Below are 24623 nucleotides of genomic sequence, written 5' to 3' on the forward strand. Positions count from 1 at the left end.
AAATGATCTCTCTGTGGAAGGTGTGCATGCCTGGGTCCTTCATCCCTTACTAAACACCCATTAACTTAACATTAAATGACTACAAAATACAACAGAAATAAAATCTTTCTTTAACACATTCGCTGCCAACTATGAGTATACTTGTAGTTGGTAAACCAGCCACACAAGCCAACTATGAGTATACTCGTATGACGCTTACCGCCGGCAACGAGATTACTGTACTGACCTTGAAGTGAAAATGCTTGGCTTGTGGAGCTAGCATCAAAACTGTGTATTCTCATAGATGGTATATGCTCTGCACAAGCCAACTACGAGTATACTCGTATGACGCTTACTGCTGGTAACGAGATTACCGTACTGACCTTGAAGAAGTGAAATTGCTCGGCGTACGAGAACAGACTATGCCGAAGTAGCGTGGCAGTGAACGTGTTAAAAAAAATAATAAAATTCCAAATCCAATTCCAAAAAGACAGTAAAAATCCAAGTCACAAAAATGCATCTCAAAAATCATATCCTTAACTAGTGGCCTCAACTTCTGGAAAGCAGAAATTGGAAAGGAAATAAACTACATTATTATTATAAAGGCACCTTCATGGAGGCCAAAGACCCATCATGGGAGACTCAATCTATCCACACAATCTATCATATCCTTGAATCCATTAAACAGACAAAGCACTGACAACTGTCTCTGGCAACCCATTCCACTCATTCACAACTCTCCAAGCAAAAAATCTAGTCCTCACACCCCTACTGACCACACCTTTATTCACCTTCCAGGGATGACTGCTTGCTCTGGTCCCTCTAGCCAAATGCTGAAACATTTCCCCTGCATCTATCCTATAAAATCCTTTAAGCAACTTATATGTTTCTATTATATCCCCTCATTTTCTCATATCAACCAACTTCTGCAATCCCCACACTTTCAATCTATCCTCATAGGGAACAGACACAGGCCACTCACTTCTGAATTCTCTCCACTGCTTCTTCATTCCCAAGAAACCAAGGGAACAGACTTGAGCACAGTAATTCAGATGTGGGCATATCAAGGGCTTATAAAGAGGAATTACAACTTCCTTAACTGTACTTGTTAATGTGTTCTTCACTAACCTAGTGATCTTATGGGTCACCTTAGAATCCTTAGCAATATGTCCTTTAAACTTTAACTCTGTCTACCACCCCTAAATCTCTAGCTTCATCTATTTCCTAGAGAATAGTGCCATCAATGTGATACATAGCTTATAATCTATTTATCCCAAAATGAATGACTTTCATTTCTCGACATTAAACTGTCACCCATACTGACAGACTATTTAAATCTTCCCGAAAGCCTCTCCACATCGCCTTGATTAACTATTACTCTACCTAATTTTGCATCATCAACAAACAACTGAATATTTCCTTTCAGGTTATTTCCTATATCATTTATTTAAAAATTAAACAGCAATGGTCCCAGCACTGAACCTTGTGTCACACCACTAGTCACCTGTTTTTGCTTCGATTCTGCCCCTCCACATACCACTTTTTTGATATCTGTCTAGCAGCTACCCTCCTATCCTCTTAACTAGTGTCATATCCATCCCCCATTTGTCTAATTTGCATAACAGCATTCCATGTGGTATTCTGTCAAATGCCTTTGCAAAATCCAGCAAAATCATTGTGTAGTCACTTCCTTTATCCAACTCAGCTGTTACTCTATTATAAAAAGTTAGTAAATTACTAAAGGCGTGACCAACCCTTCACAAAGGCATGTTGACCCTCATACAGTATCATATTTTTATCTACCCATTCTTGAATTCTCTTTTTTTTTTTTACCAATTTTTCTAGTAGTTTTATCACCATGCCTGAGATACTGATTGGTCTATAATTTGCCACTGTAGTCTTAGAACATCCCTTATGCAAGGGAATTATTTTGCCTGCTTTCAATCTCTGGGAACCCTACCAGAGCTGAGACTTAAATTAAACAGCTTAGTCAAATACATTGCCAGTTCCCTTGCACATTCTCACAAAATCCTAGCTGATATCTGATCTAATCCCACAGCTGTATTTACACTGAGATTCTGCAATATCCTAGGAACCTCCAATTCATCTACCTCTGTTCCCACATTAGTGTCTGTCACATAGGTTAAAGCAGTAACCTGACCTAGGACAATATATTCTTGCAAAGTGGTCATTTAGTAACTCAACTATTTTATCTGCTTCTGTCTCCTTTCTGCACATTCTACACAACTACTTCCCTGAACAAGAGTTGAACCCATATTTGTGAATCTTGATATCCCAGGTGAAAGAATCGATCTGCTGTGCCTCAAATTTCCTTGCCCAATTCAGTCATGTTCCTTTGTTATCTCTATCACTCTCCAAATTTTTCAGCGTTGCTGTCTGAGTCATTAGCATATCTCTTGGGGTAGAGTCCCATCTTGGGCATGAATATTTGTGATTACCTCTAGGTGGGAGATGAATTTAATCATGAGGTATGGGATGAGTACCCTGCTTAATGAAGGCCTGAAGAGCCATGAAAAATTCCATGTTTGGTCTCTTGAGTAGTGTTTCAGGATTATGTAAAACTAAAAAATACAAAAATTCTATAAAATTAATGAAAATATATAAACATCCTTAGTTCACTTATGGAACTAATGCACTACAGGTTTACAATTTTTCATGGGTAGAATAACAAAATCTGAAAAATACTATGATCTTTTCCACTATCTGTGAAGCTTTATCACTATAGTCCAAATAACCAAACAGCAAAACTATCTTACATGGCAACTTCAATGTACAACTCAGAACAACTTCCCTTCTCACTGATTAAGCAGGTAAACACTGATATTTTTGTTGTCAGTAACAATCTTTCCCAAACTGTCCACCTGTCTGCCAAAATATCCAATAATCCTCTCTACTCCTAATGGCAATGATATCTTCATAACCAGTTCTCTTTATAAATATACTACCGATGTCAGTTCTCTTGGTAATTCAAATTCAGATGGAAACCTTACTTAAGTCTGCTTCCATCCAGCCACTGTCAGCAATTTAAACTTCTGACACCTGCTCCAACTGAATAGCAAATAATTTTTACTGGAATGGAGACCTTCATTCCCATTCCACCCAAAAGTCCACACCACTATTCAAACATTAGTTTTCCAAGAGGTGTCAAAACAATTAAAAAAAAAAAAAAAGAATTCTGCAGCATACTGCAAGTCAATCCACTCAGCTTATAAGACGGCATGCAGCAGCTGCATAAAGATCAGCCAATCCATATCTGACTTTGGAAAGGCCAACAGACTTGCTTCTCACTCAAATGGCAATCAAGCCTTCTGGTATTTTGCAAAAAGCCATTAGTTGCAAACTTCTGCTGATCCCTGTTTTCACTTCTCTAACACCCAGATAGAACTTTCCAATATCACCCAAACACAGTGACCACTTGGCACCATTCTTCTCCTCTAACTCCTACACTAATGATTAAGGCAAAATATCCAAAGATATTTTGCCTTAATCATTACCAAGAACTGCAGATTGTGTGCCTCTTCATCTTTCATCAGAATAACAGAAAAGAGTTAAAAGGAGTTATTATTATTATTCAGGCCTCCATGGCGTCAAAAGACTCATCACAGGAGGTCCTTCCTAGGGAACAAAGTATTATACCACTCCTTGAACTCCCTGACCGTTCACGCTCTCACCATTATCAGGCACTATCAGAAAAGTATTGCTGATAACTTTAAATTCATCTTTCAGTGCATGTTCATCGGAGCAGATATTCAAAGCCCTGTTTTTTTTAGAGTTATTAACTAGGTGTCATTAATACTCTAAAAAACAGGACTTTGAAGATCTGCTCCAATGAACATGCACTGAAAGACGAATTTAAAGTTATCAGCAATACTTTTATAAAAAATGGTTACAGCCAAAACACCATTAACAAAATTCTCTACAAGACCTCAATAAAAAAACAATAAAATACCAGACTACAATAAAAGTATAACCATTCCTTACATTAAAGGGACATCAGATAAAATAAACAGAATACTACAAAAATATAATCTCAAAGCCACCTTTAAACCCCCTGCAAAATTAAGAAGCTTACTCAACTCAAACAAAGACCCACTCCCTCCACTGGCCCACCCTGGAGTATACCATAATTATTGCACCTGTAATCTACCATGCATAGGGGAAACAGGGCACAATTCCTATCAGACAAAAAGAGCATAAATGACACACTAAATATAATAACTATGGTGAAGCCAGCCTTTCTGATCATGCCCTGAACACCTTACATAGAACTGACTAGAAGAGCACCAGTTGTTTACATCACACCAAAACATGGTATGAATGCAAATTTAAGGAAGCCTGTGAGATTATTATCAACCACCGAAACAATAATGATGGTCTAAAAATCCCAAACATATGGAAGGCACATATTTGACCCACGGAACCTTCCTCTCTAAGAGTAATTATAAACTGTAGATAATCTAGAATCCTAAATCAAAAATAACAATTGTAATGCTAAAAATAGGACATCATTGTTACTGAAAGAAAACTATCTATAAGAAAGAATGTTTGCTCATGTTATCATAAATAGAATTTAGCTTGAGAGAAACAATGATCAAATCATTGTTTCTCTAGCTTAATGTATGTAATGTAACTCAGCTTGTCCTGTATATTTGTATATGCTCCAGATGATGATCTTAATATGAAGATCGAAACGTCGGGAAATTAAAAAAGTTATTTATAATACAGTTGTAAAGTCCATAATTTCTAAAATGAATATAGATATTTTCAGTAATTATTTTGAAATATGCTAAATAAAACAAGTGACAGAACAGTACTAGATATCATTAATCAAATACAAAAAGCCAGCTGGAGCAGATGATATTCGACTAGAAATGTTCAAATACGGAGAACTATGTTTTACGTTGGCTATGAGACAAGGGGTACACATTGTTTTTAGTTAGTCATTCAGTAATTAAAGTATGCAGCAGTAGCCTGATATTAAAATTGAATATTAATACCAGTTTTTTACTTTATGCAGATGTTATACTCTTAAATAATCTAGTAACAGTCTACATGATTCTTTATCTATTGAATTGCAGAGCTAATCTCAGTTGGTATGATCACAAACATTAGGCAATGAAAGGTTAGCAAAACAGATTTTTGATGTTGGGATAGCAGAGCAAAGGCACAGAGAAAGACAAAGATCAAGGTGGATGGATGGATTGATACAGTTAGAAGTGCCTTAGAAGACCAAAATATAAGATCTGACAATATTTGAGTTCTGGCAGATAACAGCTTAATTTGGAGTTTTAAAAGTACTATAGTGTTCTGCTCCCCTCCCCCCATTGAGTGTACACAAACAGAAAAGGAGCCAAAAGTGCAGTTATGAAAGTGCAACTAACTATAAGAATCCTAATGTACAGAATAAGAATGATTGTAAAAAATATAATTGTGAATTATGATTATTTTTACAATAGGCATTTACTGGTGAACTCTGCATTTTTTTGTATAACAGGTTAAGACCGCCAGAATCACACTACTTATAAATAAATGACAAGGCATATAAAGCAATTTATGATTTGGTTATCTTTACAGGTATTCCTTTTATATTTCTTTTATAATAACTATGGTGAAGCTGGCCTTTCTTTGTATTTGTTTATTGTGTTTATTTGTATTTTCTGCCGAAAGCTAATACTATAATAATAGAAAGATAACTCATAAAAAAAGAAATTCAAGTTTTTAAAATTTTTCTGATGGCAGAGGCAATATTAATCAAATGGAAAAGATGAAGATCCCATTATGTAATGATAACTATTCTATAATGTACAATTGTCGGATTTACTTATTATCACATAGTAAGTCCTGAAGAGGAATGTCAGTATGACAATGGCAAGGCATATAAAGCAATTTAAGTTGAATTTTGATCCATCTTTAAAGAAAACCTATGATTTTGTAAATTAGTCTTTAAAATCTAAAAAAAATATGCCAGTTACTCATCTTGACCATGAAAGGTTAATAAACCTAGCATACATTTTCAAGCTTCTAATAAGCAAGGTAATGGATTCACACTGGGTAATGAAAATTATTTCATAATTGGTTTAATGGTTCCAAGATTTCTTCTGTCACAAACATCATCTGGGATACAATATAAGAATTGTAATAACACAAATAAATAACAGGAAGATGTTAGATTAGAAGCTGAAAGTCCTAAGAGGAGATGACATCTATAGTCACTAGGCAGCCTCACTGTTCTCCAGATAATGTTTCACATAGCCATATTTGAGGTTTAGATGGTTATCAATGCAGTTATCAAAGCCACTCACTCCAAGAAGAAAATATTTAAAAGGATTACTCAAGTGTTACCTCATGGCTCTCTGAATGAACTGCAAAATTCGAACCATTCAGTCTACCACCACTCCACACCCAGATATACAAAATCATAAACCCAGTAACCCTCTCAACTGATCATACTTTATATAATAAAAAAAAAATCTACCTACTTAAAATCTTTAAATCCAAAATTTAATTTGGAGCAATACTGATGACAATGATTAGTTTTGACATCACTTCTTTATTCCCCTTTCTGATATCTTAGTATTACTTAAAAATATGTTTTCACAACTGACATTATTGATCTCTTCAATTCTGTAATCCATACCAAAATATTTCACTGGAAGGACCATATTTAAACTGATAAGGGGGTGCAACAATGTTGGCCTGGTTGGCCAAGTGGTTAGTGTATCTGCTCTCCAGCGGAGAGGCTGAGGGTTCAAATCCAGGCTAAGGCATGGATGTCTGTGAGTGTTCCCCCCCCCAACTTCAGGCTTTGTGACAAGCTTGTTGGGGTCTCCCAAAATCTTATCATTACCCTCCCCCCCAGCAGACCCCTGCACCAAGCAGGACATAACACTAGAGGAAAATAAATAAATAAATGAAATAAAGGGTGCATGGTCAGCTGGGGGGAGGGGGTAATGACAACTTTCATATAAATTGTTTAAAAAAGATGCTCTTGAATACTGCCATTCTTAAACCTATTTGGCTAAGATACATTGATTGATATGTGTTCTCCATTTGACTGCACAGCAGCCCAGAATCCAGTTGATTACAAAAAATGAAAACAAGTATTTCTTTCCTACATGCTTTATTCACACATCTTCCACACAATACTCTATTTGTCAATTTACAGAAAACATGTCCACAGAGAAAAAATTTACAACCTCTTATCATTCTCCTTCTCAACAATATCGGATCATAAAACTTGTTAACAAAGCAACCAACTTCTGTTCTAATCAAGCCTCTTTCACTGACGAACTTTCCTTTATTTGTAATGCCTTTCTATTCAACAGATACAATGCAAAAAAAATAAAAAATAAATAAATAAATAAATAAATATATATATATATATATATATATATATATATATGTTAAAGATACCAAGCTATTTTAAATCTAAACCTGGTTTTTTACTCCATTTCCCAAGTAAGCAAACAGACAATTCAGTCAAGTTTGTGCCTGCAAGTGTTGCAAGTCTAGCTGACCCTGCACGTAGTGCAAGTCAAGGCAACTCGTGGTAAAGGTAGAATAAGCTCTGATCACTATTCTTAATATTTACACTTAATGCAAAGCACATCTCCTGGAGCAGATGTATGATGCTATGTATTAAAGGCAAGGGGCCACTACCCAGACCGGTTTCGACCTTTATTGAGGTCTCGTCAGTGGGAGCCAGGCTAAGAAATACTAAGTTTTAAGTAATACAGAGCTTATAAATATTTTACCAAAACAAGTTACCATAAGCTGCTGTGACCTTATTAAATAAAAATCTCAGGATGAGAGATAGATGTAGAAAGTTTTTTACCTTGGGTATAATAAAGGTTGAAACCGGTCTGGGTAGTGCCCCCCCCCCCCCTTGCCTTTAATGCATAGCATCATACATCTCCTCCAGGAGATGTGCTTTGCATTAAGGGTAAATATTAAGAATAGTGATCAGAGCTTATTCTACTTTTACCACGAGTTGCACTACGTGCAGGGTCAGCTAGACTTGCAACACTTGCAGGCGCAAACTTGACTGAATTGTCCGTTTGCTTACTTGGGAAATGGAGTAAAAAACCAGGTTTAGATTTAAAATAGCTTAGTATCTTTAACATATATTATACCCAAGGTAAAAAACTTTCTACATATATATATATATATAATTAAAATACTTGCAGAAAGTTTTTTACCTTGGGTATAATATACGTTAAAGATATCAAGCTAGCCGGCAAAGGTTGGTCGATTGGTAGAGCCTCTGCTATTAATGGCTCAGTTAAGTAAGTTTGAGCACGGTTAGTAGTTGAAAGGGGGGCAATCGTTCGATGCTTGGCACACTCTCCCTCGATGAGTCTTTGGACTCCCTGGAGGTGTCAAATAATAATAATAATAATAATTATAAATATAAACCTGGTTTTAATCCATTTCCCAAGTAAGCAAACAGAATGGATTAAAACCAGGCTTATATTTAAAATAGCTTGGTATCTTTAACGTATAGTATACCCAAGGTAAAAAACTTTATATAAAGGTTGGTCGATTGGTAGAGCCTCTGCTACTAATGGCTCAGTTAAGTAAGTTTGAGCATGGTTAGTAGTTGGAAGGGGACCAATCGTTTGATGCTGTTGGTACACTCTCCCTCAATGAGTCTTTGAACTCCCTGGAGGTGTCAAATAATAATAATCTCTCATCCTGAGAGTTTTATTTAATAAGGTCAAAGCAACTTATGGTAACTTGTTTTGGTAAAATATTTATAAGCTCTGCATTACTTAAACCTTGGTATTTCTAAGCCTGGCTCCCACTGATGAGAACTCAATAAAGGACGAAACCAGTCTGGGTAGTGGCCCCTTGCCTTTAATGCATAGCATCATACATCTCCTCAAGGAGATGTGCTTTGCATTAATTGTAAATATTAAGAATAGTGATCAGAGCTTATTCCACCTTTACGAGTTGCACTACGTGCGGGTCACCCAGACTTGCACTACTTGCAGGCGCAAACTTGACTTTCTTGTCTGTTTGCTTACTTGGGAAATGGATTAAAACCAGGTCTATATTTAAAATAGGTTGGTATCTTTAACATAAAATTAAAATACAGGTAACCCTCGTATAATGCGGATGTTAGCTTCCATAGAAATGCAGTGTTATATAAATCGTGTTATGCAAGACTCAGATTACATAGAAAAAGTAGGGTTAGGTTCCGAAATGTTTTTTTTTTAATTATATAAACAACAATGGCATATCCAACAAAAATATTTTATCTAAATCTTGTAATTCATGTAAATTAAGAAAACATATAAACTATGAAACAAATATATAGTATAAACTTATAAAATTACCAATTGTACGTAAACTTCATTGCACATAATAAAGCATATTTTAATTGTCACCACTGTCTTCAAAAAGAACATTTCGTAGATGTTCTTTATTTACGAGTGGCCGGAAGTCGTCAGCACTTGAAATCTCTGGGACATCGTTTGTATAATTCTCATTGCATACTTCGGCTGGTTTAGTTATCAAGAAGTCAGTAATACGACCTTGCTTACCACTATGCTGCAATTTTTTATTAAGTTCATAATATGGAGCTAAACAAATATTCAATTGTCTTGTGAATTTTCCGGAGCCCTCATTGAGGGATCATTATCCGTAAAATAACTTACTAACTTTCTTGCCAAGTCCAATCCTTCTGCTAATTTCTTTAAACTGAATTCTTTAACGGATTCATCACAATCAGAATCTTCGACAAAACTTCCCACACCATTTGGTTCGACGTCATCTATTAATTCTACCGGTTCCTCCTAATTTAAATCTATTTCTCCATCAATTAATTTGCTAATTTCGTTTTCAACCATATTGCAAAAGCCATCTAAGTGGCATTACTATAAAAATAAAATTTTTACCTAAAAAAACATTACGTATTGTATGTAACTCACTAGAAAATAAAGTGCTCAGCTTGAGATTAACAGACTTATGATTTTTAATGCGCTTTCCTGGCAGAAAACGAAGACAACTTTCAACAATAATTAATACTTTACATGGTAAACAATCGATGTACATGCGTGCTAAAGGGCATTTCCCCTAAAATTTGCAAATTATAACTACATGCGCAACACAGGCAGACACAAATTTAACGAAGATAAAATTTGATTTTTAAGTCACATGGTGAAAAATATATGAAAAGATAAATGTTACTACAATTTGTAGACTGCGTTATATCAAAAGTGCGTTGTATAAATATCGCGTTGAACAAGGGTTGCTACAATTTGTAGACCACGTTATATAAGTACCGCATTATACTAGGGTTACCTGTACTTGTTCTTCCCATTTCTTCTGGCCTGGTTAGTTGAGTGGGTTAGCTTAGCCATTCACCAATCAAATTGCAGATTCAAACCCAACTGTAAGCATGGATGCTTGATTGTCTTCAGGAAGCTTAATTTCATTTCCCAGTTTAGAGATTACAAATCTGCTTGTTGGAGGTCTGAAGCACTTGAGAAAGTTTCACGTTTGGCTTCTAAAGCAGAATTTCCAGATAACGTGAAAAATGAAAATAGAAAAAAAATTTTAGTACATCCAAGAAAAATTTACAACCTTTTGCAGGTAGTAGTGTCAAAAAAAATTTCACATCCTTCTCAACATACAGATTATAATAATCCGTTACTATCCTTTATGTCTGGGATGTCTTAGAATTCATTCATTTAATGTTTTGGTTCTTTTAATCTCTACACTGCTTTCAAATTCCATATGAAGTTGGTTGATCTCTTCCTTCTGAGGGTGGAAAGAATTGATCTTTAGATGAAGTCCTGCCACCCTCATTTCCAGATGAATGTAATGTTACTTGTTCTTGCAATTTGCATTATGATCAAACTCAAAGATCTACCAATATGCATCTGGAAGACAATATTATTTCGTGACATCTCGAAGGAGTCCAAAGACTCATCGAGGGGAGGGCACCTACTCCACAGCTGTCTATCTCTGCTACTTCATCCACAAACCTCTACAACCATCATCTACATCAATGCCATCTCTACTTCCCGCCAGACCACGAATATTTTTGTCTGTAAATTGCACATGCTCTAAAGGCTGATTTGTCTGTATGCAGGATGAAAAAACCTGAGTTTCTGGGAGAAAGAAACCCTGCTACTTCTGTTTGAGATTGGCTAACTCACCTTCAACTGAAACAACCAATATAAAGATTCTTCCCATCATGAAGAGAATCAAACTTAATCGAAGGGCACAACATAACGTCGTTCTTCCAATTGCACTATGTTGCCATAACAATTATGGTAAGTTAGGTCTAGCTGACCTTGCTCTGGTCACCTTGCACAGAATCAAAAAAGAGCTAAGCTTTACACACTAAATATGAACATGGCTTATGGAATTGGTAGATTTGAAATACTAAACAAACTTCAACACATGTGATTATGTGAAATTTCCAAAGGTTGGAAACTAATTTTTAGACCTCTCACCTGAAAGCCAAGACTGCCTAGTTCCTGTAGAAAACACTTCTCTTAGGACTACGCTTCCAGGTCTAGCATCTTCCACTTTTTGGTTGTGTGTGTGTTATGATTCTTTTATTTTATCTCAGATGATGTCTCTGTATCAGACAAGGTATTGGAATGAATCAATAAACCCACGTAATTCATTCGCTGTACTGTCTTCATTCTATTAAATCCTAATGAGCTTCAAATGGCACCAAAGCCGAAATATACAAAAATCATTTACCACTAAATACATTCAAACATCTATACCACAGCAGGTTTCAAACTACAGCCTCTTAACCAGAAAGCAGATATAATATCCACTCAACCTCAACCAAGCAGGCAATAAAGAAGTGCACATTACTGTATTTGGAGCTGTAGCACCTGTAATCCAGAAGAGACTAAACAGTAAGTAAATATATTTATATATATATTAAAGATACCAAGCTATTTTAAACCTGGTTTTACTCCATTTCCCAAGTAAGCAAACAGACAAATAAGTCAAGTTTGCACGTGCACGTAGTGTGAGTCTAACTGACCCACAAGGTAGTGCAAGTCTAGGCAACTCGTGGTAAAAATGGAATAAGCTCTAATCACTATTCTTAATATTTACCCTTAATGCAAAGTCCATCTCCTTGAGGAGATGTATGATGCTATGCATTAAGGGTAAATATCAAGAATAGTGATCAGAGCTTATTCCATTTTTACCAAGAGTTGCCTAGACATGCACTACCTTGTGGGTCAGTTAGACTCACACTACATGCAAGAACAAAATTGACTTATTTGTCTGTTTGCTTACTTGGGAAATGGAGTAAAACTAGGTTTAAAATAACTTGGTATCTTTAACATATATTATACCCAAGGTAAAAAACTTTCTACTATATATATATATATAAATCAAAGATGAAAACATTCCTTTTATCTAACGTAAGATTCATCATATTTTATACTTTGTTAATAAACTTAAAAATGTTATTAGCAAAAATTAGGTTACAGAAAAACATTTTACCTGGACAAAAATATCTTTCTACCATAAATTCAAACCAACTGCCAACAGCGGCAATACAGTATTCTCTACTATGATTAAGAAGAAAAGAATCTAGGCTTAGTGATTTTGGATTAATTATGGCTGTAGTTAGGTATTCTGAATAATGAAACAAACTTAGCACAGCAATATACCACCCAAACACATTCCAAGAAGATGATGCTAATATAGTCAACAGAAGGCCAAATCCAAATGCAAGACCAAGTAGTTCAGCTCGCCATGAAACCTAAAAAAACATTAAACAATTCTTTGTCAAGTAAGTTAAATGAAAGAACAAACTACTCTTATACTGAGATTTAGTACTTAGTTGCTACTAATATAAATAAGGTTTGTCAAGGAAATCCCTGAACTTTTGAATTATCGTACTAACAAGCACTACTAGCTGCATGCTTCATATGCTGCAATCTAGATGTAGCATTGAGAAATAGCTTAGTGAAAACTGCAGCAATTGATATTTTGCTTAGTTATTGTACTATATCTGTTTGTGTCAACATGTGTTCGGTGCATTTTGCAATTTTTTGTGTTTAAAATGAGCGATTTTCATGATCAACAAATTTGTGTTAAGTTTTGTGTCAAATTGGGAAAATCTTTCACAGAGATATTTGAAATGTTAAAAACAGCATTTTGGAATGAGGCACCACTAGTACAATTTAAGCTGGACTTAAAATGTACTAGTGGTGGAAATTTTCAAAGATGGCTGAACTTCAGTCAACGATGATCTCTGTTCAGAACGACCATCAACATCGAAAATTGAAGAAAATGTTGCAAAAGTGTGTGAAGTCATCTATTCTAATCACTGTTTAACTGTTCGTGAGGTACAAGCTGAAGAAGTAAACATTTCAAAAACTGTCTGTCATGAGATTCTTATGCAAAATTTAGGCATGCATCACACTGCAGCCAAATTTATGCCTCGCCTTTTGACTGAAGATCAAAAACAAATTAGAGGTGATATGAGCCAAGAGTTTTTCAGCCGAGTTTATGAGGATGAAAACTTTTTAAAAAAAACATTACTGGAGATGAGTTGAGATGTGGGTTTACAGCTATGATGTCGAAAAAAAAACTCAATCAGTGGGGGTCAAAAGGGTCACCACAACCTAAAAAAGTGAGACAAGTGTAGTCAAACATCAAAGTGATGAAGACAGTTTTTTTCTATTCTGAGGGCATTGTTTACCATAAATTTCTTCCACAAGGCAAGACAGTGAACAAGGATTTTATTTTTAGATAATGCAATGTCTTTGTGAGGCTATCAGGAAAAAAAAAGTTTGACGCTTAGAGAGAAAACTGGAATGTTTCATCATAATAATGCATCTGAACACATTATTCCACACATCATCGACTAATCCATCAATTTTTGGCAAAACATGAAACAACAGTCGTTCCACAGCCTACTTACTCACCTTACACCAGAAGACTTTAATTCCCCAAATTGAAATTGTTTTGAGTCAATTGACTCAAAGAAAAAAACTGCTAGTGGAACTGCACAGTATATTATTATTATGGACACCCCCAAGGAGTCCAAAGACTTACCGAGAGAGGGCACCTACTCTATAGCTCTCTGTCTCCACCACTCAATCCACCAACTACAGCAAGCCACATCACCTACACCAATGCCACCACTAGTATTTTCACAGATTATCACAAACATCCATGCCCATGGCGGGATTCAAATCCACAGCCTTTTGGCTAGAGAGTGGATATGCTAACCACTTGGCCAACCAGGACAGCGGCCTGGCAACAGTGTATACAAAGTGGAGGAGAGTACTTTGAAGGTGACAATGGCAAACAGTTTCTAAGTTAGACAGGAAAATTTTTTAAAAAATTTGGGAATTTCCCGGACTAACCTCATGCATCCATATTAACTAACAGAAAGTTTAATATTAAGAAAATATTTTTTAAAAAAACATCCTTATTTTTGCAAAATATTCAAATTCAGAATTATAAAGGCTTATTTTCCATAAAAATAAGCTTACGTGAGTTACCATTCCATCAGATCAGTAAAGTAAATGAATCATATCACAATTATTAGATGTTTTGAATACCAATGGTACTCAAAATATTTTAATCTCAGAAAAGTAGTATAGGAGTGCTATGTATGTTCATTCATACATAGCACTCCTATGTATGAATGAAAAAAGTGGTATAGGAGTGCTATGTATGTTCATTCATTTCAGACAGCTGAAATGAACGAGCTAAAAAAAAAAAACAAACTAAATATAAGTGTCACAAGGATGCATATAATCAACGTTTTCTTTAAGTGCTTCCCCCCCTCCCCACTTTGGTTAATCAATCTCAGAATTCACAAAACTGAGGTGACATATGAGCAACTGATTAGTGAGGAAGAAAAAGCCTGTTGTGTTCTCGAATAGCTGGAGGTCAATCCTTGAGATAAATAATATGAGGACTAACAGAAACAGATTGGAATGAAAGAATTAGAAGTTGGTTTCATAAGCCTGAAGCTGAACTATGCATGTTGGAAATTAGCTGCTTCTGTTTTCACATGTTTAGAAGAAAGTTGAATAATGGCAGTGGCCAGTTCAGTTGGGCAACAGTCATTTAAAAATAATTCGAGAAAATGTAATACAGAAATAGTGTATATTTAGGAAATATGACTGCAGGAAGTCTGTAAGAGAGATTAATCGGATTATTGGTGTATGTACTGAAATATGCATTTTTAGAGAGGTTTATGTGTGTCATCCTGAGAACAGTATTCTAAGGTTAGACAGATTTGAGATTTATATAGTGTTAAGATTGTACAGGAGAGGAGTCAGTTGAATGTTAAAGATGTTTTTTTTTCCATTTTCTGGGGACTGAGGAGACTACAAATGTAATGCGTTTCTGCCAGGAATGGCTAGGTGTACAAGTAAATTACAAGAGAAATCTAATCTTGATAAAGCCTGTGTAACTTAGTGGAAGTGACATTTGCATCCTCTGCGCTTGCCCAAAGATAGACTTAAGTTCAAGTCAGTTTCCAACTGGAAAAAACTTTTTTTAAGTTTTTCTTTGATGAGTTCCCAGTTAGGTTAGTTGATTTCTGGCATGGGCACGAGTTTTTTTTCCTCACAGAAACTCAGGTTTTTCATCCAGTAAACTTAAGAAAATCGACCATAGAACCCACACTATTTCAGACCATAACATATCCTGTTAGAGAATAAGAAATGGTACCACTCGATGGCCAGTCTCTTCATTGGCTGCCACTTACAATTAGTGATAGTCTTGGGCCAACTATCTCTGATTGGCTATTGGAGGAGACTGAACTGCTTACTCACTCTCCAAAAATTAAATAGGGCTAAAATGGCCTTGCCTACTCCTTATAAAAGGATAAAAAGTTAGCTGATTTTTTTTTTTTTAATTTGATCTAATCTTGACTGGCAATCTAAATATCAGAAGCATGGGAAGTGGAGTGAAATGAGATTTTGAAGCATGAATCAAATGTAATACAAGATCATTGAGTGAAGAAGAGAAAGGAATGATAGAGTGCCATCAACAGGAAAACTACAGATAGGATGAGGCTGGAGAAAGAAAATCAAATAGCCTGACATCATCAAAAAGCAATAACATTCTCAAAACCTTTCCATGGCTTGTGCCAGAAAGTAGGTAAAATTGGCTATAAAATCTACTGTGGTATCCAGAGATCTGCTATTTCATTAGTGATCACTAATTAAATGGCAGGTTTCCAGATAAAGAAGCTGGCTGCTGACCTTCGTTTTCAAAAGAAGAATGAAATGTTAATAGCCACCTTATCTCCATTAATGTAGACATGGGCTGGATTATGGGTTTTCTTTTATGCTGTTGGTAAATGCTAAACGAGTATGACATCTCGAATAGGCAATACAGGAGAGTTAATTCTGGAGCACAACTGGGTGAAAGGAATATTATCTTACCTAAGTGATCTATCCAGACTAATGTCTTTTTCTAACATTTTACAACTGAAATATAGGGAGGCATGAAGTTGGTTGTTCAAGGTATGGCAGAAGGCAATTTTCCATGGGTGTCTGTATAAGAACTGGAAGATAAGACAGATGCAATGAGTACAGTATCATCAGGATGCGAGAGCAGAAATCACGAAAGGCAAAAGCTGCACCCAGGACTTCAGCGAGAAACCAGGCAAAAAAAGCATGACTTCCATTTGAGAGAGAGAGAGAGGAGAGTTTTCTACATTTAAATGTCAGATTTGGATTTGCTGATTTAAAAAAAAAAAAAAAAAAAAAAAAAAAAAAAAAAAAAAAAAAAAAAAAGTTGGGGATCTGCGTTTCAGGTCAAGTGCAAAGGTGAGATTTTTGACTTAAGATTTTTTTTTTTTTTATTTATTTATTTAAATTTTGAACAGCTTTGGCACACATTATTGGACAACAAAGCCTTGGATAGCAGTCAAGGATTTTTCTGTGAAGAAACTTTTAAAATCACTTGAGCAATTATTTGCTTTCAAACACATTTCTGAATAAATAATTGTTCAGAACATGAGTTTGGATCAGAAAATCAGAAATGGTAATCAGACCATGTACAGAAAACACAGGTCATCCCAAATGCTACAGATCTTATGAAAAATGACATATGGCAGACATTGGCTGGGTTAAAATCAATCTACAGAAAAGGAAATGTGGAACAGAAAGGAAAAAGAAAAGGAAGAAAGGAATATTCTTCAGTCTAAAATTATAGTTTAGTAGATGAAAAAAAGTGTGTCAGATCATTATTACTACTGCATGGGCATCTCCATGGAGTAGTCTGATGACTTATTTTGCAGGATGCAAAATAAGTCAGACTACTGGGTGAAGGGGATATTTTTCACTTGCCCACTGCAAGTGAAAAATCTGTCATCCTGGAATTATTAGGCTGTAATTAAAATATAACTGATGTTTTATACAGTTGAGGATAACAATTTCCCAGACCTTTGGGATAGTGAGACAGTCATTATGGTTAAGATTGAGTCTGTTCCATAAGGCTTCAGCACTTTATTTATACAAATGCTTATGTTTGTATATGTAGCAGCTTGGTGTGTTGCCATTGGATCTGTGGTTGACATTTTCAAATCCATTTATACGATCAGAAAATGAATTTATTGCTTCGAGATCACAATACATACTCCTAGCTTAATTATGATCCTACAAAATACAGCTCAAAAAACCCAATATACTACTGGATGAAACAACATCCAGAGATCAGGAAACCATCAAAAGACTCAAAACATATGATGTGAGACTGTGTAGAATATATCTATCTATCTATCTATCCCAATGGCTTTAACAGGCCTTTAAGGCCCACAACCTTCCAAGCATGCTTGGATTTCGTAACCGAAATACGAGGATAGAATGGTCACTCCTATGCCTCACGGTATTCTTGGCTGTATCCCTGTGTGTTCAAGGGGCCGGTTTGCTTGCTTGCGGGATGAAAAACACCAGATAAACTGGCAGAAAAAACCCTACTGCCCGTGCCCAAGACCGGCTAACTTGGCTATGGCTGAGGAAGATCCTTCAGCTCCTCACGTCTCCGACGGGAATCGAACCTAGGACACTCCTTCCCCAGGCATATGGTTCCCGCGAAGCGCAAAGCCACTAGGCTAACCGCGCGGACATGTAGAATATATGGTTCACCTAAATTACATAAAAGCAACTGTCCACTTAGACCTATTGTGGAACCTATAAGCAGCCTCAATTATAAAATATCTAGATTTTTGTCTAAACTTCTCCATCTCCTCATAAGCCACTCAGCTTCATCGCAAAAAAAATTTCACAGAATTTCCCACAAAAATAAAAGACATTAAACTGTCAGTTACAGACATGTTAATAAGCTTCAACACTGTCTCTCTCTTCACTAATATCCTTCACAAAGAGACAATAGAATTGTTAAGCCAAAATTTCCATCAGATATTGTGGAATTATTCAAATTTACAATCACGGCATGCTACTTTACGTGAAAAGATAAAATATATTAACATGAGGAAGGAACAGCAATGGGCTCATCCTTATCACCAAACTTAGCCAACTTTATTTCTTGAACACCTAGAAGATAGAATTTTCACTCTTGAACCAAAACGAACAATATGGCTATAATATGTTGATGACGTCTTTGCAGTCTGGAGTCACACGGAACAAGAACTTTATGCATTTCTAAATAATATCAACAACCTACATCATCACATCAAATTCACACTAGAAAAAGAATCTTCACAAGGTATTTCCTTCCTCGATGTACACATTCAACGCAAACAAGATGATTCCATTTCCACTTCTGTCTATCGAAAATCAACTTTTTCAGGTCATTATATCCACAATATATTACTATTACTATTATTACGGGCAACTCCAGGGAGTCATTAGACTCATCGAGGGAGGCCCCAAATCATATTCATCACAACTATCTGACATTCATACAGTATCTATCATACCTCGCCTTAAACTCATTCACTGTCACAGCATCCACTACAGACTCAGGGAGTGCATTCCACTCATTCACTACTCTAAAAGTAAAGAACCCAGCTCTAACACCTTTACTAACCACACTTTTGCCCAGTTTCCATGGATGTCCCCTAGTCCTCCCACAACCAGCCCTGTTCTCAAAAATATCTTCTGAATTAATTTTATAGAAACCCTTCAGTAATTTGAATGTCTCAATCATATCTCCCCTCCTCCGCCTATCAACCAATTTTTGCAACCCACAAATCCTCAACCTGTTCTCATACGGTTCATTCCACAGACCTGCTATCATCTTGGTCATTCGCCTCTGGATCCTCTCCACCTCCTCCCCATCAAGAAGAAACCTAGGTGACCAAATCTGAGCACAGTGGTCTAGATTGGCTCACCATCCATCTCAAAAATATGGCATAAAATCTTTGGTATCCAGAACACACAAATTTTGTTCCTCTGAAGAATCTTTAAAACAAGAATTGGAAATTATTAAAGATACAACCTTACTAATTGGATATAATCCAATAAGAGCTCAAAAATTATTAGCCACTCTCCAAAACATCAACCTAGACAAGACAAAGCCCATAGGAATCCCATACCATATATCAAAGGTATCTCAGAACGTTTGTCAAAAATTATGAAGAAATACAAACTCACTGCTACCTATAAAACCAATTAACCAAATTCACAATTTGTTACCCTCTCCAAAAGACAAACTCTCACCATTGATGCTACCTGGCATATACAAAATGCCATGTTCTTGTAGCTTGTCTTACTATGAACAAACAAGAAGATCTGTAAATAAATGCATCTCTGAACATCAAGACCACATTCATCTCATCAAATCTCACAAATCTGGTCTCACACAACATGGAGATGAAAATGTTAGCCAAAGGATCAATCCAATGGCAACACACCAAACTACTACACAGATCCATATAAAAACATTAGAGCTGTATAAAGAAAGTGCTGACATCTTATGGCATAGATCCAATCTTAACCATAATGACTGTCTCACTATCCCAAAAGTCTGGGAAATTGTTATCCTCAACTGTATAAAATAAATTTATCAGTTATATTTTAATTACAGCCCAATAGTTTTTAACCCTTAAACATGCTACTATATACATAGAGGGATTCCAATGTAAGCATGTGCACTAATGTGTTTTTTTAATGCAATTCCTATTGTTGTTTAATTAATAACTGTACCAAAAACTAAAGATACTTAAGACAAAATATTTGCATATTATTAAAAAGTTAATTACTGTGGCATACACGTGAATTTATAGTTATGAATACTCCACAGGTTTCTCTATATAAGAAAGATGAGATAATTATCCTAAGCATCATGTGATAGAAGCAACACGACGTTTTCAGATGATGGATTCAGTGATATCTTCACAGGATATGGTTGCGAATGAGGTATCAACACTGACACCATTTGGTCAAAGTAATCATGAAGATTTAGGTGGTGGTCAAACAAGAAAAGGACACATCAAGAAGGTATATGTGTGGAATTATAAAAGGTAAGTGATTATGAAAGGGTGTGAAGTTAACTAGCAGAAATATACCATGGATTGATGAGCTGTGGGGGGAAAAGACTTGTTCCACAACACTAATGACATATGTAGTAATATATTAATATTTATTGACAATGAATCTTGATAGTTTTTCTGAATTTTTCTTTCTCTCTTTATCAAACATTATATTTTAAACTTTAATGAGTTAATGAATTGTATTATATTTTGAATATATATAAAAATGAATATACAAAAAAGGGAGAGTACTTTTAATACTGAGTTGCAGAAAAAAATTATTATGATGATCATCTCCGACTCTATGGAGGTCAGATGATGATCTTAATAATTTTTATCATCCGACCATGCCTTAAACTGATTCAATTCAATGTATCTACATTTATAACACACTCAGGCAATGCATTCCACTCACCAACCACTCTCCATGCAAAGAACCTTCTCGCACTCCTCTGCTCACACCCTCCTTATACAGTTACCAGTGCTGGCGTCTTGTTCTAACCCCCTCTTCCATTCTATGAAAAATCTCTTCCAATTCAAACCTGATAAAGATAATGATAGAGACCTACAAGTTGGTAAGGGGTTGTTATAGGATCAATGCTGGAGAAGTTTTACAGAGAATAGTGGGAGATCAGGGGAGAACCAGAAGTCATCCCTGGAAACTATATAAAGAGGGTGTGAGAAGGGGAGTGAAACGCAGGTTTTTTTCGTGCAGAGTTGTGAATGATTGGAATGCCTTGCCTGAGAATGTGGTGTCTGCAAAGAGTTTGAATGTGTTTAAAACACAGTATGATGAGCTGTGTATGTGATAAAAGGACCTCCCAGATGAGCCTTTGACTCCATGAGGTCTTGGGGTGGTGGTAATAATAATAATAATCCCTGACCTAGCTTAGCTTATATGTCTCAATCATATTCTCCCTCTTCCTCAAGTTCACAAGGCTTTGAAACTTACATTCTCTCAATCTGTCCTCATGCTCTACATTTCAAAGACCCATTGATCACCTTTGTGAATCTTCTCTGGACCCTTTCCAACATATCCTCGTCACCATGAAAACCCAGCAACCAAATCTGTGAATATAATCCATATGAGGCCTGATCAAGGCTTTATACAATGGCATCATAATGTCTGCATGTCAAGGTCCTCTGCATCATCTTCACAACTTGTGCAATGTGGCTGCTGAATTTCAGGTCCTTGTCCACCATCACTCCTAGATCATCTCAACTGCCTTTAAAATTTCCCACCAAGTGTATACTTTGCATCCCATTGTTGCTTACCAAATCTCAAAACCTTACACTTTGCAACACTGAACTGATAGTGCTACTTACCTGCCCATTCATGCCATCTATTCAAGTCATCCTGTAAGGAAGGAGCCTCAGTAGCTCAGTTGGTATAGATGAAGCCCTTTAGTTGGAAAGACCTGGGTTCGATTCCTGTCCATGACATGATGAACCTTTATCTGGTCTCCTTCGACTACAGGCGAGTTAGTCTCATACAGAGGTAGAGGGTTTTTTTACCCAGAAACTCAGGTTTTCCATTCCTCAGAACAGGCAAACCAGCCCATGAACACACACACACAGATCTACAGTCATAAAATACATACTTAATCTCTCATTAGTAGGGCTCAACCAGTCCTAAGGGACAGTTGAGGAAAGGGGAGAACCTCCACATGAAATAAATCCTATAAGGCTATAACACCCACTTGACTCAGAAAATACTGCTGTTATCAACCCCTTTCTGTATCCTACTTCATACCAATCTCTTCAGTGCCTTCATCACAACTCCAGATAAAGATTGGTTTATAATTTGAAGGTGTCCTCCAGCGATGAGTCTTCGGACACCTTGGAGGTGTCACGAATAATAATAATAATTTGAAGTTACTGTCTTATCACCACCTTCATGCAGTGGAACTGGCAATTTCCTGGAATATTCCCTTAAGATGTGTAGTGATATTTTATTCTTGGTCACCACAAATAAAATCTACTTGTCAAGTCAAATCTAAATTTCCATTTTCCTGCATGGAATTTCATAAATTATTAAAGGACCATGCAGATTTATTGAAATTCTTGTCTAACAAGTTCAATAATTAGAATGGTTAATTTTTATACATTTATAGATTACATTAATATTAATTTAGAAATCTTAAATATAATTTATATTTTGAATTAAAATGCATTTTTAAATTAAAACAGTGCATGAATTATAAATTTATTACACAAATGTTATTATACAACTACAAAATATAGTAGAATTTTTTATTGCAAATTATGAAAAATATCTTGAGGGCAGGAGGAGTTAAAGTGTCCCTGCTTTTGTGTCAATCAAACAAAAATGGTCACATTAGGTATGGTGCATGCTGGATATATCAATAAGAAATTGTTTCTATTACTCCAGAAATGCCATTTGCATCAGCTTTACCACCCTATGAACAGAGGGGGTGGGAATCTCAAAAACATATAAAATTAAAAATCTTCCAAAATTTTACATCTCTTGAATAAAATTTTTGAAAGCCTTCTGGTGAATTGCAGCACCTAGGGCAACTGTGACAACCATGCTGCATATTAGAGAATGGAGCAGTTTGAAAAGATTTTAGGGGAGTGAGAAGCGGGTTTTTTTCGTGCAGAGTTGTGAATGATTGGAATGCCTTGCCTGAGAGTGTAGTGTCTGCAAGGAGTTTGAGTGTGTTTAAGACACGGTATGATGAGATGTGTGTGTGTGATATAAAGGACCTCCCAGATGAGTCTTTGACTCCATGAGGTCTCGGGGTAATAATAATAATGTCTGATTATTTAGAGAAGAGTTTCCAGACTACTGACTGCTTAGCCCACCTACTGATTAACACAAGATGGGATTACAAACTTTTGTGAACAGTATTCACATAAAAAAAAAAAATTACATAATCCTACAGAAGATTAAATTACAACCACAAATCACAGAAGCATACAAAGATGACTAAAACTGAAAAAAATCTATTTTATGTTTGCTTTTAAAAGATTTTTAAAATTAAAATTTTAATTACTGGAAAATCAAAACATCAATTGCCACTGAAATACAAAAACTATTAAACTAGTGCATTTCAAAGATAGGTCTATTAGAATGAATATAAATTTATATTCTTTTATGTTGGATTTCGTGAAGAAGGTGAAATGTGATTATTTATTATTATTATTATCCAGGCCTCCATGGAGTCAAAAGACTCATCGTGGGAGGTCGTTTTTTAGGAAACACAAAGTCCATCATACCACTCCTTGAACCCAATGACCATTCCCCTCCAACCACTCTCTCTCGGGCAATGCATTCCAAGGTTCAACCACCCTCCATGCAAAGAAACCACTCCTCACCCTCTTGCGCAAAGGCTCCTTTCGTAACTTCCAGGGATGGCCCCCTTGTCATCGCTCCTTTGGATTTATTCGGATTATTATGGGCAATTTTAATTACAGCAGTTAAGATTGGAATGAAGAGATAGCATTTGGGAATATTATTATGTGATACCTCCTGGGAGTTCATAGCCTCATCGAGAAAGGGCACTTGCTCTACAACTCTGCCACTCAACCCACCAATGCCATCTACAGCCCACCACCACCACTACTATTTTCACAGACAATCACAAACATCCATGCTCATGGTGGGATTTGAACCCACAGCTTTTGGATGGGGAGCGAATATGCTTACCACTCGGCCAACCAGGCCAGCTAAGGAAAAGGAATCAGAGTTCTCGAGAGACAACTATCTCAGGCAGTATGTAAAGTAGGGCATGTGAGAATCAGGAGTTCTAGATCTGATTTCATCAGTGGATATGATTGTGAGTGAGGTTTTACAATTTCTTCTAGCTGGTGAAACTGATCATGAAGCGATCACCTGGGTTGTGGCTAGGCATATGAAGCAGCCTTCTGTGAGGAAAGGATATATGTAGAATTATGTTGCTGATGATTATGAAAAGCTTAGGAGACAGCTTAGATCTATAGTATGGAATGAGATTATAAGCAGGAGGGAGATAAATGCTGTGTGGGAACTGAACCAAAAAGATATTTAACATTGATGTGCGAATGTATTCTGAAGGTGAAAAGACTGAATAAAGTAAGTGTCAAATAAATGAATAATGGGATTAAGTATGAAATTTGGAAGAAGAGGATACGATGTCAGCAGCACAAGATGAATAATAGTAGC

General features: G+C 36.0%; 1 protein-coding gene across 1 annotated transcript in view; it reads right to left on the minus strand.

The window, feature by feature from the left end:
- The window catches only part of Icmt (isoprenylcysteine carboxylmethyltransferase ste14), a 67894-nt gene that overhangs the window by 40950 nt on the left and 2321 nt on the right, over positions 1 to 24623 (minus strand). Inside the window, exon 2 of the mRNA XM_090391460.1 lies at positions 12487 to 12748. Coding sequence (XP_090247586.1) covers positions 12487 to 12748 — 262 coding nt within the window. The remainder of the gene's footprint in view (positions 1 to 12486; positions 12749 to 24623) is intronic.

Source organism: Typopeltis vanoorti, chromosome 4 (genome assembly GCF_054136105.1).
Source record: "Typopeltis vanoorti isolate ZY-2024b chromosome 4, IOZ_Tvanoo_1.0, whole genome shotgun sequence".
Classification (NCBI taxonomy): Eukaryota; Metazoa; Arthropoda; class Arachnida; order Uropygi; family Thelyphonidae; genus Typopeltis; species Typopeltis vanoorti.